Below are 18,029 nucleotides of genomic sequence, written 5' to 3'. Positions count from 1 at the left end.
AGTACAATTTTGTTATAATTTTATATAAAAAAGGCTATATAGAGCATTTAAATTTCACATCAACAAACCTCTCCATTTACAGTAACACAGCAAAAGGAAGCCACATATTCACACTTTACTCATAGGCAGAAAACAAGAATAAGGTACCTCAAAATCATCAGGCAAATTACTGTCATTTTTGAAGATATTTGAATACCTTTATACACACAATCCTTGTGTCACTGAATATTGCAACAGTAGTGGGAAAATGCAAGGAGAAAAGAGGGGAGCAGGGGAGCGCTTTTCTAGCCACAGACAAAACACAGACCAGAAACAGTGGGGAAGGACAAAAAGAGAGGATTAACGTAAAAGATACCCGACAACAACATACTCTCAAAAAAGCAACCATACAGGACGACTACAGAGGTGCGGCCACCTGCGGAGCTGAGGACCCCGGTACGACTTTCCCCGGGAAGCAGCTGCAGGTGACACTTAAGAATCATTCTCTTCTGGTGAGTGGGTCCAGCACACAAACTCTTAAAGAGAGTTGCACTGGACTCTTACTAAATCTAAATATATTTTCATATATATATATATATTTATATTTATATACTTTAACAGTAAGTAATTGTTTAATCTTTTCTGTGTTTTTTTTAATTGTCATCACAAAACATTTAAACCAAAATGATTACAGTTAAATGTTCTAACGTGTTAAATATTTTTGGGTGAAGTGACTGCTAAGTATCTGTTACCATGGCTTTATTGCTTTGTACATTGAATATGGTTATTACCAGCTTCTAGGGCTATATCAGCCCTAGATAGGTTCTCCCTTGTTTTCCCAACGGACACTTTTTACCCCATCCCAGCTAAAATCCCACACTACAGGTTGCCTTTGGTTAATTGTGCAAAGAAATTCACACATCAGTAACAGTTTAGTGACGTAAAAGAACATAGTTATAGTAAAATAAAAAAACATTTATAAAAACAAAAATAACATTTTTTAACCCATGCATAACTAACATTCACAGATGTCAAAATGGCATGGAGTTAAAAGAATGGAATTTAAAGAGTCTGTAGCTTTGACACTCTGTGCTTTTGCATTTTGTAGCTTTTTTAATAATGTTCCCAGGCTTTCCCAATGATCTAAAATCAAATCTTTTCCCAAGTTTAATCTATTACACCAAAACCCAAATTGAACAGCACCATCCAATTGAAACAAACTGCTGAGCTTGAGAAACATTTATGTTTGTTGCTTTTATGTCATCATCTAAAAAAACTGTGCTTTTTTTCTCTGCCGTGTCAAAGACCAAAGTCCTCTTTAATCTCTCAGAAACGGGACTTATACGATGGGCAAGTAACATGTCATGAGGTATAAACAAACTCACTTTGTTGTGCTGTTAAATGACATTGTACAGCTCCCTTAGTGCAATCAGAAAGAGACAGAGGAAACCAGTTGCTTGGTTGGAATTCTCTACAGCAGTATTTCTCCATGGCTGACTCCAGTCAGGTTCATTATCCGAGCCTTAGTTCTGGAAGCCAGTTGCTGACTAACTCTAAAGGCTTCTCAATGTTGCAAAGGCTCAGAATAATTGAAATGGAATAATTGAAAAACTTGCGACGCACGATTGCACTTGAAGTTACTCTTAATACATAGAACATTTACAGTCAGCCAATTTTGATATGTCATTTCTCCTTTGTATAATTGACACATTTAAATCCATGTTTAAATGTAAGATTTGATCATTTAAATTTGTGCAAACATATATCATTTTGTAGGGTTTTGTACAGGACTCACAGACACTAAAAAATGTACAGTGTGGGCATATATTTTGTATACTGTGCTGTATGCAGAGTGGCTCGAAAAGTATCTGGATGTTTAAGTCATAGTTAAAATCTATAAATGTCATTACATTAGATAACAAAAAAAGCTCAGTTTTTAAAGCTAAACATCTTACAAAAACAAGTTTGTTAGGTTTGATGACAACGATATATCATATACATTATTTATATATAACTACAATATATATATATATATATATATATATATATATATATATATATATATATATATATATATATATATATATATATATATATATATATATATATATATATATATATATATATATATTTATGTGAAGACACTTCAAATGGACACTTCGTACATCCACCAAAGAAAAGCTGATTTGTTGCAGATTGCATTTGGTTCAATATCTTGTTATTTAATGCAATGGAATTTACACGTTTTCAACTGTGACTTGCGTACTTTTTTTGAATACTTTTTTTGCGCCACTGTATGTTTATGTTTGTGTATGTCTGTGTGTGTGTGTGTGTGATAGTGTGTCTTTGCACGGTCTAGGAGTAATCCCCACCCTGCCTGTATCCGTAACCCTCTTCTTCCGCACCTTCCTGTACAAAGACCTCTCGTTTATCCCATCCTTCTGCCCATCCTCCGTTCAGTTGCGTGGTGGCACCGTAGGTCTTGGCTGTACCTCCCAGGGCACTGTAGCTCTGGGTGATGTCCCCCGTTTCCTCAGCCAGCTCATCTTCATCAATGAAACCACACTTCTCTTCACTGGTCTGCTCTGGATCTGCCCACGGCTGCTGCTCCCCCGAGGCGAAGATGCCATAGAAGATTACACCGCCATAATGCACCATGGAAGCGATAAGGAACACATACTGCCACTCTTCACGGGTCTGAAGGGATAAAAGAGTTGTCAGGAATTCATTGACATAAAGAAACTCATCCTGGGAGCTGCAATGAATAACACATGAAATAAACATGCACTTTTGACAATGAATAGGGAGAAAGATCTAAAAAATATGTCACACAAAACCTTTTAAAATCACAATATTGTGTGTGTTTCAGGTATAATAATATAGCAAAGAATCAACATAACAAATCTTCTGTGCTACTTGAACCACATAAGAGTGAAAACTCAACCATTCGAGGCATTATCCATCCAGTCCAAACTAATACAGAACATCAAGAATTCAAAAGAAAATCCTGACAATTTAAAGTGTCTTACCTTGTGTTTGGTCATGGCGCCCACGATAAGAGGACACACCATTCCTGACAGAGTTCCCACTCCATTAGAGATTCCCATGAGGATACTGGCATAGCGAGGAGCGATGTCTAAATGATTGACATTAAAACCTGATGGACAATAGAGGTTCACATTTTATTAACATCTGCCAAAAGTGAAATAACTATGAAAATAATAATATTTTGGCACCGTGTTAATTACACCAACCAGGGATATAATCGTTAAAACTAAAACAATTTTCCTTACATGAAACAAAATAAGCATTAACTGAAATGAAATGTAATATACACTAACATAACATTATTTCAGTTAGTGTCCAACATTTCTAATTTTTTAATTGAACAACTAAAAAAGCTATAAACATTTAAAAAATAATAAAAAATATGAACAAAAACTCAATAGTATGTCAGTGATATTAAAATAACTGCATCAAACAACATTACAGAGGGATATTTTCAAACACTGGATTCCTGTTCTATACTGTTCTGCATCAAGAGTGCACATTTTTCAGTATCACTAACATGATGTTGGAGATACAGACTAAAAATAGAAAGAGCAGCCATCTTCTAGAGCGGAGGAGTCTCTAGCCCCTCCCTCATTGAGTGCTCTGTCTGGATGTGCTGTATGTGAGGCTGCTCTCAGGGGACGGTGTGTATGAATTATTTAAAAAGTCCAGCAGAACGACTTATTCCTTCCAAACTGCAGTGGAGGAAGAGTGTGTTTGAATGATAAAAGGAGACCATGGTATCTTTTTACAAATAAGGCATTATATACACTGATCCATGGCACTTATGGTTGCTTTTTATTGCTGCTTTTTCTTGTCCTTGCTGTGTACAAACAGCAGGTTTGCGAGGCAAAATATTAAATCAGACATATTGTTTCCCCAAGGACTTGCCTGATATTGCAAATCCACTGAAGCCGACAGCCAACACAAGGAATGAAATGGCCATCCCTTTACTGTGCGAGTAACCAACAACCAATAATAGAGTGGCCTCCATCCCAAAGCCTGTGAAAGATAAAAATGTGTAAATAATAAATTCACTAAGCTACTAAAATAAGCAAATATATGACAATAACAAATATATTTAAAGGATATGCTGAAAGTGTAAAAGTGTGAAATATTTAGGTTGATTACAAATTCGGTTAGGCCTACACTTTAGATTAGGGTCCAATTCTCACAATAAACGTTAACTACAACTTTTAACTCAGTAAACTCCTAATTACTTATTATTATTATTATTATTACGTTTAGGTATTGGTAGAGATGTTTTAGATTAAGAGATGTAGAATATGGTTATGCAGAATAAGGCATTAATGTGTGCTTTATAATTACTTATAAACAGCCAATATGTCATCATGCTAGTTAAAGGGTTAGTTCACCCAAAAATGAAAATTCTGTCATTAATTATACCCTCATGTCGTTCGACACCTGTAAGACCTCCGTTCATCTTTGGAACACAAATTAAGAATTTTTTGTTGAAATCCGATTAATCAGAAATGCCTCCATTGACACCAATGTCATTTCCTCTCTCAAGACCCATAAAAGGTACTAAAGACGTCGTTACAAAGCCCATCTCACTACAGTGGCTCTGGATACACTTATTCGGATCGAGTGTCAAACCACCAAACTGATGAAATCGTGACTTTGGCGATCTGAATCATGAATCGATACACTGATTCATAACGGTTCGAAGTTTTGTTTTGAAATCGGCCATCACTATATAAGTCGTTATTTAGTTTTTTTGCACACAAAAACTATTCTTGTCACTTCATAAAATTATTAAAGAAACACTGTAGTGAGATGGGCTTTGTAACGTCTTTAGTGCCTTTTATGGGTCTTGAGAGAGGAAATGACATTGGTGTCAATGGAGGCCTTTCTGAGCCATCGGATTTCAACGAAAAAATCTCCATTTGTGTTCTGAAGATGAACAGAGGTCTTACGGGTGTCAAACGACATTAGGGTAAGAAATGAATGACAGAATTTTCCTTTTTGGGTGAACTAATCCTTTAAAAGTGAGAATTGGACCTTAAACTAAAGTGTTGGCAAATTCCTATTTAACATTCCTAGTTCGCATGGATTTAACCTAAATTCAGCCATGTAGGAGCTGTATGGCTCTGTGTGCGTTCCTGCAATAGGCTCCACTCACCTCCGCAGTTCATGATCTTCCGAACTGTGGTGGTTGACAGGATGTTTTTGCTGCGAAGGTAATCGGCTAACTGTCCCCCAATGGGTACGATAATGGTCATCACCAGATGGGGCAGGGCTGACAGCATGCCAACCTGAATAAGACAGCAGCCGTCAGGCTCAGAATCATCTTATTAAAAACCCACTGCAGAATGAAAGAATTAGACCAATGTTTTTAGATGTGGTTCAACCACAGAAAAGAGAGACAATTCCAAAGTCTAATCTAAAACATGACGTAGCAAAGAATACATTTTACTTAAATTTACTGTACATGGTCAAGCCATTATGAAATTGTTTATTAGATTTTACACAATTACACTTACTGGATAAATGTGATGAAAAAAAATGAATACATTGACATGCAACATTATTGTATTATGCAAGGCATCAACATTAATTAGTATTTTAATTCCAAAAACTAGATATCAAGACGTAATTGCAATTTTAACTGTAAGTAAGGAAAAGGAGCAAAATGAGATGCAAACACAGACTTAAATCACCAATAAATGATTAATGAATAATTCATTATGAACTATTCACAATGAATAATTCATCAAGCTATTTCAGACCTTAGGGAATGACAAAGGTCACCCTTTTATTGATGCATACTGGAATTATAGACAAAAATCATACTAAGGCTAGCAATTTTGACCCAATTGTTAAGTTTTTAATCAATCATTCTGTTTGTATAAAACACATGCCAATTTAAATACATGTCATATAAAAGGTACACTGAAATTACCTTGCTAATCTCAAAGCCAAACACCTCCTCAAAGTATGCAGGTTGGCTGATGAGCAGCAAGTAGAAGGTCCAACTCCTGCAGAAGTTGGCCACGATGATTGCATAGACAGGCATGGACGTGAAGAATTTCTTCCAAGGTGTCTTGAATTTCTGCAGGAGAAATTAGTATTGCGGCATGTGGTGTGAGATGTTAACAATATACTGCAAATGATTTTATCAGTCATGTCTTGAACTTTTTTATTCTTTGTCAGAACTGATGTTCTCTGTGAGTGCATGGCATTTACACCAAAGTCAAAGAAATCAAAGTAGCTGACTGACATTTAACAGGAACATAGCATCCAAACAAGTGATGTGCAAGACTTCTCTGATACATCTTTGTTGGTATTTTAAACTTACAGATTTCATTATATGTCCTCATATGGTGACAAAACCACCCTTTAGTGACATAGTGACACTTAATATATCAGCCTCTACAGCAAAATTATAAGATGCCATAGATTTACGAAACAAGTTTATATTTAAAAGGGATTTTGGTGGCCATGCGTATATCTCCTCATTGTTTTCAACACATGCTTACTTTAAAGTTCCTCTATTATGCATTTTTAGATATTTTATCTTTCATGCAGTGTAATATAGCTGTTTGTAAAAGTAAAAGGTCTGAAAGGTGCCCAAGAATGAAAAATTGAATTAACCTTGCCATGGTGAAGTAATAAGAGTTCACATGGACATCACATACTGTGAGTCTCAAACACCATTGCCTCCTACTTCTTATGTAAATCTCGTGAATCCAAAACTCCACTGAAAAAAAGTGCTTCTCAACATAAACCCAACCGTGACGCAAGCGTTGGGAATCATTTATATGCACGCCCCCAACATTTGCAACTGTCTAAACATGTGCATTGTCAGGCGGAAAGCGAGCGAATCATCAGGTACAAGCTCGCATGGACACACTTCATGTTCCAGGCTGTTCAGGAGACCTGAGGACTTTACATATCCTTCCCACAGATAAAAAATGTCAACAGTCATGGTTGATGTTTATAATCCGATACCACAACAATGTAATTCAAGATCGTTCGTTTGTTCGGCGCATTGGAAGCAAGCTTCGCTCGGCGTCTTAAACTAAAGAAAGTGGTAATTACAACTCTATTCCTGCAAGCAGTAAGTACCGATTTATCCACTTATTGACTGTTTAAACAATTTCTGATTAAATTGAAAGTTTCTTAGAGAGACAGCATTGTCTAGATAACGCAAGATGCTAGTACAGTAACAATAGGATACTCCAAGTACCATACAAAACTAAATAGTGTGTCTAATGACAAAGGGTATCATTATTTTGTATTACAAAATACAACCGTAGATACTTTGGTTACAGATCGTTCACGCGATCCTTCTAGCAAACGTCACCTTTTCCACCATATAAGTTAAAACGACAGTCATTTGACAAGGCTATTCATTTTGTAAAATTAAATAAATTTTACAAAATGAATTTGTATTTCAGATTAGGCTACGTCACTGCGTAACGTTAGCCTACATTGTGACTAAAGTTATATAAACATGCAATATCGTTGACGGAAAAATATCAGTCTAAAATGTAGGCTGAATGACACTTTAAGCAAAACATCTCAAATGGAGATTGCTGAAACGCAGCTTACTTGTTTATTGGTGTTTTCAGATCATCCGCGCGCGAGAGAGAGCTTACGTGCATATGGTTGCCAGATTGGACATGTTTAGGTAAAAACCGGAGAGTATACAGGTTTCTTTTCACAGAAAAGCTCTGTTTAAGGGATTTCATTACTGAAATCTGGCAACTGCACGAACGCAAACTCTTTCTCGCGTGCGGATGATCTGAAAACACCAATAAACAAGTAAGCTGCATTTTATCAATCTCCATTTGAGATGTTTTGCTTAAAGTGTCATTCAGTCGGTCTGTGTTCTGTCAGGACGGTCAGGACTCACGAGCCACTTCACTGAACTACTGTGAGCTGTGAGCTGCTGAAATAAGCCAATTATAGCTTATTAATTAATATAGCACATTCATATTCATGACTCTTCCCAATAAGGCAAATTCAGAGCATTACATTCTAGGGACAATTTATAGGGTTGTAAATGGACCTGTAAAACTGTATCTGGACAATTTTTCCCTTAAATAAGCCACATACCCTATATTTAGATATCAGAGAACAATTTAACATTTTGTTTCAAATCATTCTAGGGCACCTTGAAGAGTTTTAAAGGTCCACTGAAGTGCCTTGAAACACGCAGCATTATTCAGTGTGTTGACGTCCTTTCCACTGAATCAGGAAGAAAGGATGGGACAGTTTATATCACAGCTCGACCAGAGCCATTTCTCCTTCTAGCCTTCTTCATATTGCTTTAAAATATAGCATTCTGTGCAGAATTCAAATGAGTCTGATACGTTTTGTGATCTGCGCTGATTCGCACATATGATTCTCTCAGTGCTATCGTGTCTCTGGACTGGAGCAGACTGTGAGTGTGCTGTGCCGTTTCCCCGTGTCACAAACGTGAAACCAGACTTTATTCACTCCAATGTAAAGCATTTTTACACTGTCTGAATCGCTCCCTGTCCCCTATATAGTACATTATTTCACCATGTAGAAAATAGTTAACAGTTAATGTGTGAGCAAGTGACCAATTTTAGCCATAGCTTCAGCGTCTATTTATAATGCAGGGGGTGGGATGCTTTAGATTCTAGAGGGCATTTGATTGGACAGAAAATCTGATGAGACGCTAAAGTGAAGTGTGATGTCATCAAAATCACTGATCCATATTGGCGGAAGTGAGATACTGAAATTGTTGTTTAAATCTTCTAAATGCAAATGTTGTCATTGTTTTGAAGCACACTAGCTTATAGATAACAGTAATGCTAAAATATTCATACGAAAAGACACACAAAAAAACTTTAAAGATGTTAAAAAGTGTTTAAGTGCACAACAAATGAAGTTATAGTCTCCTGATAGAAAGATTTGATTCTGACCTGTGCCAAAAATTAGTCATCAGCAATTCCAGTTTCACTTCTGTAAAATATCTACGTAGGTTTGTAACAAATTTGCTACTGTTCATACAAGTGCAGCAAAACCCTCTGGAGCTAAAATTCAGATATGGTAATTGACAATTTGTTTCTGACACTTGCTGTAAGTGGCAGACCAATCACAACAGATGGGGGCAACTGACCAATCAGAGCAGAGTAGGCTCTCAGAAAGGAGTGGTTAAGTGAGACTAAATACTTTATAGAGATGTTTCAAAATAGGGGAACTTTACATAATTCTATGGGTTTATTGGCCCTCTATCAAATTGCAAATTACTCAAAATAAGTGTGACATTTTAAACTACAGCCATATCACAATTTTGTTCACAGTAACTGCAAACAGGGGTTTGTCTTAGCTCTCTCCAACAACATCCCATCCTTGTGCCAGCCTGATTTACAGATAAATGGATAATGTCACATTATGCTCTGTACTGTTAAACTCTACATCTTTCAAAGCACAACCATAGTATGTGAATTAGATTTTTGTCAAGTAACAAATGACTATTAGAATTACAGATAATTCTAGAGCGGTATAACTATAGGTTTGCATGAAAAGGGATGTTATTCCATTAGTCAAAACGTCTCTTTTTAAAAGAAATCCCTCAGTCAAGCATTTTGTGCTGATTTTGTCTTCTGATCCACCCAACTCCACAATATCCCTGAGATAACACTGCCTATCCAGCTAGACGTATGGAGTACGGTTATGTTTGGGGTTCACTCACTTCTGCAGGACCTAGCAGCTTAGCGCTCTCCCCGATACTCTCCTCAATGAAGCAGCGTTCTTCAGCAGAGATGGTGGGATGTACAGCAGGGCTCTCATATGACACCAAGATCCAGAACATATACCAGAACATCCCAAAACACCCTAAAGAGAAACAAACAATTCTGATTGATCATAAACATTATCATAAAATGATGTGAGATAAGCAGCAGACAGGAGGATCAGCTGACTGAAAACTCCTCATATAACTAAATGGATTAGTTCATTGCTTTCCAGACAGAGCGTGCTAATTCTTGGCACAGGGACAGGCAGATTCAGTGTCAGCACAGAGGATAGACACATGGCAGCATCAGAGGAAAAATCAATACTCAGCATCAGTGAGTTAATCCATACTACACTTACTAAAATACACTCATCAAGACCATTAAGCACACTCATACAACGATGGTTTACACTATAACAATGGCTCATACAGTGCACACACAAACCACTCTTACCATAGACATAGAAAACAGATGACCAGCCAGTGTACTGCACCAGGATCCCAGCAAGAGGCATGGCAATAACAGCTCCAGCATAGGAACCTATAGAACGGATGGATGGGGGCCATGTGAGAGCTCGAATGGATCCAAACAAACCCTGGCAGCTATACATTTAGTTGCTGATTATATGCATAGAAAAACACAGGAAAATACAGTTCATGCATAAATAATGTTTCCTAGAATTCTTGAGGTTAAACAACAAATGAATCTTTAAATGTTAACATGCACATGGTTATATGCATATGGTTTTATTTATTATTCACTAAACTATATTTGCTTTAAAGAGAATAAAGATGAAAAAATTACCACAGAAAGAGGTTGTGGCTAGACGGCTTCTTTCCAGTGGAGGGGCCCATTTACTCCAGATCCCATGACAGGCTGGGTAGGTCACACCCTATCATATTACACATCAGTTTTATATCACAAATAAATGTGCTTAGACAGATTTACAAAAAGTAATATCACACAAATCTATTTGAATGCAAATTAATTTTCCATTGTTTATGAATAAAAGAAACAATATATTGTTGTCATGATGGAATTAATCTCAGTTTATAGTGCCTCTACAGATCAATACAGCTGTACTAAAGACAAAGGCTCGGTTATTATTTTCTCAGAATATCCTCAGGCCATAACTGATTGTTACAGGACTATGGGCTTTTTACAGTAAAAAAAAAATCTCAAATAGCTTTTTGAGAAAATATCCACCAAAGGCAAGAGCCTAAATTTGAGATATGAATACCTATAGGGTTATGCTATTAGAGCATTATTAGCGAACAAGCAATTAGATTGAAAAGAGAGAAAATCATACATAGGCCTACCTCTACAAGCCCTTGTAATATCCTGACGAATATGACGCAACCATAGTGAACACGTGCAGCTGAGGGGATGAACATATTCAGTGTGGCCGTGAGGAAAATGGCTGCGCCAAATACCCTGAATAACAGATGGAAACATTGTTGAATTATATTGGATTATAGAATGAAAAATATCCTGAATAACAAATGGAAACATGGTTACGTTATATACATACTATTGGACTATACAATGAAAAAAATACTGTGAAAACATTCTTTTATTTTTCCATAGCTATTTACTATTTCAGCTATCTGCTATTTTGGTTTCTTCCCAGGCTATAGGCTAAACCAAAATAGTAGCCTATCGCTACAATTCAAATATTCTTTCTGCGAAGAAAAGACCGGGATATTGGTCGCGGGGTGATCCCAGCAATAATGCCACAGAATACTGGTTTCCATTTATTTCCAATTTAGAGCTCGAGACACCTCTCTCCCACCGGCACTCGCTAATCGGATTGAGGGAGTTCTCCGGCACGAGACACGCTGATTCTATTAGATCTCAATCACGTCAACCAATAGACGAAATATGAACTGAGAACTAGCCTATATAATTTCTGCAACGATAATTATGTCAAAGATTTGACGTACTGAGTTAATAGAACAATTGCACAACAATAGGCTATTCCTGACAAACAAACGTTTGTTTATTGTTGGCCAACCATCAAAACGGATGTTTTAGTGAGAACAAATTGTGTCCAATGTTCCAAATTTTCCAGCTAGGCTACCGAAATGGTAGTTTAATTTTTGATAAATTGCTGCTTGATATATGCAGGCACGGCCAAACCCTCTGGCAACATGTCCGGGGCTGGTTGCCATGCCCCCCTCATTGAGGAGATTAGACACGGTTTCCTCCCGGGATCTCATTAACAGGTGGAGAATGCCCCACAGACCCGCTCCCACAGTCTAATCCTACAACTCACACGACGGGTCAGCGTTCAGTCTGCCACTCACGCAACACTGGAACACAAGCAGACTGATCAACCATAGACATCAACTCTCTACCACTGCCTGTCACTCTGAAGCCTTGCTTCAGTCGTTTATTTATTTATCCGATTTCCTTTGCCCTTGAAAACTTGAACAAAAAATGGTATTGCAAAGGTTGATAGGCTATAATAATAAAAGTAGATAAGTGATGTAGGCTATTATAGTTTATAATATTGGATATGGCATTTAAATAAATAAAAATATGTTGCACATCTTTATCCTATTTAAAAAAATAATAATAATAAGTTCGTAAATTAGAGATAGCCTAGCCTATTTTTCCTTTTTTTTTCGTTTTCTGAGAAAAAAACGACTCAATATAAACTCTAAATAATTTATTAATTTAGAAGATATAACGAAATTAATAATTACACACGAAATGCTTGTACTTAAGTTACGAGTCTTTACACAATCAATATTTCAATCAATCGATAGCCTACGAATAAGAGGTTGGGTTGCGCTTGTGCAAAATTAGCTCCTCCCACTACCCCCCTTTTCCAATGACAGGTACAGATCCAGTAGCCACTAACTAAAGTGCCTTGAATGCACCGCATGCAGCCATCACTGCAATAGTAGGGCTTAGCTGCTGTAGACCTCGGATAAAATGAAGAACGCACCACGGATGTAGGCCTAGCAATCTTTGCAGCTCGATTTTGCACATAAAAATCCGGCTATTAGGCTACTTAGGCTATTACAAATAGGCTAGTAGGTTTATAACGCCTTATGACTGAAATCAAGTAGGCTAACAAGCATTTTTTCATATTAGGCTTCAATAGCCTAATGTTTACAAAAACATCAGCCTCCTACATTTTTAATAGCTAAATTTAACGAAATTCTGTGTTAGGTAGTATTTTCGCACCGTTTTCGTTTTGGGTTGACAAACACCTGGAGATGCTCCTGTTTTACGCAGAAGCTCATGCGCGATCCCGCTGATTTGGAAAACGTGGGCGACACCATCTTTAAGTAGCTATAGTATATGACGTAAGTTGCAATGATTTTAATGGCTCGGTTCGCAAAATCATAGGGACAAACATCTGTGAACCGTTATAAATATAAAGCTAATATAATGTATCAATTAAATAAAGTAACCTATTGTTATAGAATGTTTATTGTTTGTAAAAGTCTTAATAATTAATTAGCTAGTAATGTTCTTTCGTTACCATTAGGCTTTTCCCTAAGTTAACCGACTTCTATTGCAATGTGGAAAATTAGCTATATAAACCAAATGTGACGTTCAGCTTTCAATGCAATTAATAATTAAAATATTGACATAATAATAATAGGCTAATAATAATAGCAATGATAATAATAAGAACAACAATAATAATTAGAATAAATCAACAAATAAATATTAGTCTATATTTCTAAAGCTTTACCTGTTTGCCGCCAGTCTAGAACAAATGTATCCTCCGGGAATTTGTGTCACAATATAACCCCAGAAAAACGAGCCATGAATCATTCCAACTGTTTCCGGGTCCCAGTTGAACTTTGCCTTCTATGGGAGAGAAATAACAGAAGATATCAGGTAATGGGCAAGAGGCAACTAAACGTGTGAATATCTTTGAGCTAATATGCACACGTTTCCATAAACACTCTTAAAAATAAAGGTTCTTAAATGGTTCTTTTGCAGCTATGGTTCCATGAAGAACCTTTAATATCCAAAGAACATGTTCACTGCACAGAAGGTTCTTTGTATAGTGCAGAACGGTTCGGACTATAAAATGCTTCGAAAAAATTTTCCTGTAAAGAACCTTTACAAAACGGTCCTTCAGGGAGCCAAAAATGGTTCTTCTATGGCATGTGAAAACCTCTTTTTGGTTCTTACTGGTACCTTTATTTACCTCTAATAACAGGTTAAAATATAATAGGCATATAGCCGATGGCATTCGTTATTAGGGAATTTTTTTTTTTTTCAAAACCCATAGCAAACAAAATAGGCTATTTATTGATTATTGTGCACAAAAATGAAATGACGAGCGAAAGATTCGTTTCCAGCTGAGAATTCCAGAGTTAATCAATTTGAGGCCTACAACCAAGGTCAATGTTTTTGCATGAGTAGCCTATACTTGTTTTCAATATTTTCCAAGCTAATAGTGGGGCATTCACCAAGCCTCTTTCCAACAAACACAAATCATTTCCTTTATTATGTTTTATTTTACATAAATTGATTTCAGGCACTCTGTATTCGTGTGTATGTGTGTGTATAAGCTTGCGAGCTGTGTGGGGGTGTCACAAAAATGACGTGGACATATAAAATACAAGCGTGCCACGCGCACAAACCTCTTTGATGACGATCTTTCCGTTCAGGTGAATGGTGCTGTTGTTCACCATGCTCACTATTGCCACGCCTAAGTTGCACCGAATACCAAAGGAGATGCAGAAGCCGAGGCCGCTCATCACGGCGATGATGTAGCGGCGCGGAAGTCCAAAGCACGTGCAGTCGCACAAAGGTGGCTTTTTCTCGCTGGTCTGGGAAGGCCGTCCATCCTCGGTCAGTTCAATGTTGTCGCCAGGTTTTTGCCTCTTTTCTAGCACTCTGCATATGTCAGAAGAGAGTTGTCAGACCCCTTTTAGGACACTAACAGCATAACGACTGTGGTCCGGAAGAGGAAATTAATAGGAATTGCATATTTTTCGTATTGACAACAATCATTCTTACAAACGAATCAAAATATAATTTTGGCATTTAATTAAATTGAGAAATTCTCACTAGTAGGCCTACTCTAAACTGCGCCGACATATTTAGAGGAGAGTTATTGAAATGGCCAGTAGGAATAGTTTGCATAGCCCATTTATTTCCCTCCCCACAGATGTTTTTTTTAATGTAAACTCCATATAGGCTTCGTGTGCTGCTGTAAAGCGCACTGTACCGCATTGCAGCATTCCCTTCACCTTCACCTTATTTACAGTCACACAGGCTTTTTGTCCACTGATATTCACTAACACGATATTAATATACCTGAATATGTATCAAAAAAGAGAGATATTTGCCTATTTTTTTACTATTATATAATAAAAACACATTGTGTGAAGATAAATTCAATCAATTAATGTGCAAAAATTTAGGTAGCCTATGTATATTTTAAAATAAATGAAAAAGGTCATACATTTCGCTTCATGCATATGATTTCATTAACAGATGTGAAGGAATTAAAATGATTTTATTTTGCAATATTTTGCACGTGCAAAATGTCAATTCGGTTGTTTAATTTCAGTAGACAAATAAAACACAATGTCCTGTATTTTTTGAAAATACTCAGAGACTGCAAAATCCTAAGTAAACGAAAAACCAAAAGAAAAAAAATTGAGGAGACGTATATTAAAGGTGGAGAAATGTATTTCAGTTGCGAAAGAACAACTCGTTCATATGGTCGAGGCGGTTGATCTTTCCCTACGTTTTCATAGATTACAAAAAGGTTATTATTTTTAGACGCGCACCAAAATCATTAAATTTCGAGGAGCAACGTTAAATACTGGATAACCCGATTTTCTCATGATTTCAGTGATGGTATAATGTTAACTTTCTCAACAACAAAAAAAGAAGAAAAAAAGAAGAAGAGACCCTCAAGGGGATCCTCTAATTGAACGATTAGTATTCAGTCATAAATGCATTTTAAACGCAGGGTTACATTCTTTAAACACTGAAAAACTTGCATGCTTCCATTCCCTCTTCCCAACATTATGCAGAATTACATAATTTTCTGCACGTCTCCATGAAGCGTGACGCCAAAAACCGAGGGGGAACTCGTTATTGAACGGATCAAACTAGCAACAAATTTCGAGGTTTTTCTGTTCTGTTATAGTTCATAAGTATTTGGCACCACAATATGCACATATGCAAGCCTATTATTTTAAAATGACTGAATCAATTGGATAGCCTAATGTTAAAATATCTTACTTGTACACGCGCCCCAGTGTCTTCCCCGCTAGTTGCTTCAGCCCCTCTTTGCTGGGCGCAAAACCAGGCTCCTTCGGAGTCTCCATGTCCAAGTGTGATAATCCCTCGTTTTTTCCCGGTAATGTTAAAGTAGCATGTCACAGTGTGAGATGACAGAGCATACCGGACCGATACCCAGCGGATCAATGATTCTGTAAAACGGATGAGGAAAATTCACGACGGCGTTCACAGAGCGAAGGAAAAAAAAATCCGCCTACACAAGAGAGATATCAGAAGTCGTCTGGCTCTGTCTACTCATAATTATAAACTCATAAACTGCCCTGCGCGCGATAAGGGCACGCGATGCCATCTCAGATTGGAGTCAACAAATTAATGTTCGCTTCAAAATGAGTTTTTGAAGGAAAAAAACAGAATTAAAACAAATAAAAAATAAATAAATAACGATGTGTGATCAATTAAGAGAGAAAAAAGAAAAAACAGCCCAGTTCCTTGTCTCGTGCTGTCACTTTTTTAGGTGTTCAGGAGGTGAACAGCTTTCAGCACCAAGGTCAGCGACAGTCTCGCGTTCAGAGCGGCGCGAGCTCCCGCCGCCACTCCTTTGCCAACTAGCAGTGTGCGCTGTGCGCGAGGCGGAACACTCCCATCAGAGTGCCAGCGGCGGTTCACTGCTTTGGGAGGGGTTAGAGAGGGAGGACAATGTTCACATTCCATTCACATTTTTTATTATTTTGTCCTCAGATGATCTGAATTATGTTCCACGTGCGGCAAATTATAGTTTTTTCTATGCGTAGCCTATATGTGAAAGGAAAGTGACGTGACATTCGAAGTTTCTACATGTGTGCTTTTACGCCAATTGCTTGTTTTCCTTCAAAGGCCGTGCAAGCCTCCTGGGGGCGGTGCTATGGAAACCGAATGAGGGGTGTTTCCCCCTCCAAGTGCGTGTGCTGGTGTGAAGGAAAGCGTATTAATAATTCATACATACCTCGCAGTCCCCCTCCCTCTCTCTCTTTCACTGTCATCCACAGCGAAAATAAATAAATAAAAATTGCTTTTGTGTGTAGGCCACGCGTCTGTCAAATTCGAAGCCAATACAGACCATTTGGAATTTAAGTATTTTTTTAATGGCTGGGAATAATGCGGGATATGCATGTTGATAAGTTACCTTGATAAAACCGTATGTATTATTTTGATATGCTTCTAAATCACAGAAATCTTCATAGGAAAGTAACTGCGCTGTTGCGACGCTGCGCGTTCCTGAAAGCGGCACACAACAGGTTGATGATGGCGCGGTGAAGCGCAGGCACCATCTTGTGCTCAATCCCCGTACTGCAGAGGACGCCCAACAAGTTCTACACGCGTAACATACTTCAATCACTTTATTTTGGCACGTTCTCCTCATTGAAATGCAAACAAGAATTTATTTTAAAAACATGATTCATGATATGGCTTCCATGCATCTCATTCTGTAAACATTTGTAGACCAAATAAAATACACATACATAAGTAACATCATGAAAGAAAATAATTAAGGCAAAGGCATGGGTAACATAGTCTCATCTGGATACACATACACAAAAATCCTAAACTAAGTGCATTTTTTTATTATTATGTTTTTTAAGATATTATTTTTAAAATGCCCCCATCACATTTATTAAATATAGTCACATTGGGTACATAGATTATGTTTTGTTTTGAATAAAACTTAGTTTGCAAGTATACACACAATAATCAGAATAATTCTGTAAACTATAATGGCATTGCCAATATAAGATCTATGAAAGACAGCAAAAATCATTCAACAGGCTAAAAAAAAGATAAGAGAATTTAGAACAGATTTGCATGAAATTAACATGTATGGCTCACAAAATATTGTGTACATGGAAGTTATGTGTAGTTGAATTAAGACACTTTAAAAACAGAGTCAAACACCTGAAACATATCATTAACATGCTTGCTTGTTTTCAAACCGGTCAAGTCCCTGTAGAGGATAGTTGGTGCTGAGTGAATAGTGTTCATCAACAGTGCTACAGA

General features: G+C 37.1%; 1 protein-coding gene across 1 annotated transcript; it reads right to left on the bottom strand.

The window, feature by feature from the left end:
- Positions 1 to 2,090: 2,090 nt before the first annotated feature.
- slc17a6b (solute carrier family 17 member 6b) lies at positions 2,091 to 16,622 on the bottom strand. The gene is made up of 12 exons (XM_067441001.1): positions 15,999 to 16,622; positions 14,381 to 14,636; positions 13,477 to 13,595; positions 11,084 to 11,198; positions 10,569 to 10,656; positions 10,218 to 10,304; positions 9,722 to 9,864; positions 5,954 to 6,103; positions 5,174 to 5,306; positions 3,922 to 4,032; positions 3,009 to 3,136; positions 2,091 to 2,676 (listed from the first exon to the last, which is right to left on the bottom strand). Exons 1-12 carry the CDS (start codon positions 16,082 to 16,084, stop codon positions 2,335 to 2,337), a joined length of 1,758 nt encoding a protein of 585 aa, XP_067297102.1. The 5' UTR covers positions 16,085 to 16,622; the 3' UTR covers positions 2,091 to 2,334.
- Positions 16,623 to 18,029: the final 1,407 nt, after the last annotated feature.

Source organism: Pseudorasbora parva, chromosome 1 (assembly GCF_024679245.1).
Source record: "Pseudorasbora parva isolate DD20220531a chromosome 1, ASM2467924v1, whole genome shotgun sequence".
Lineage (NCBI taxonomy): Eukaryota > Metazoa > Chordata > Actinopteri > Cypriniformes > Gobionidae > Pseudorasbora > Pseudorasbora parva.
Note: the sequence above shows the minus strand (reverse complement) of the source record. Positions and strands in the feature narration are given on the sequence as shown.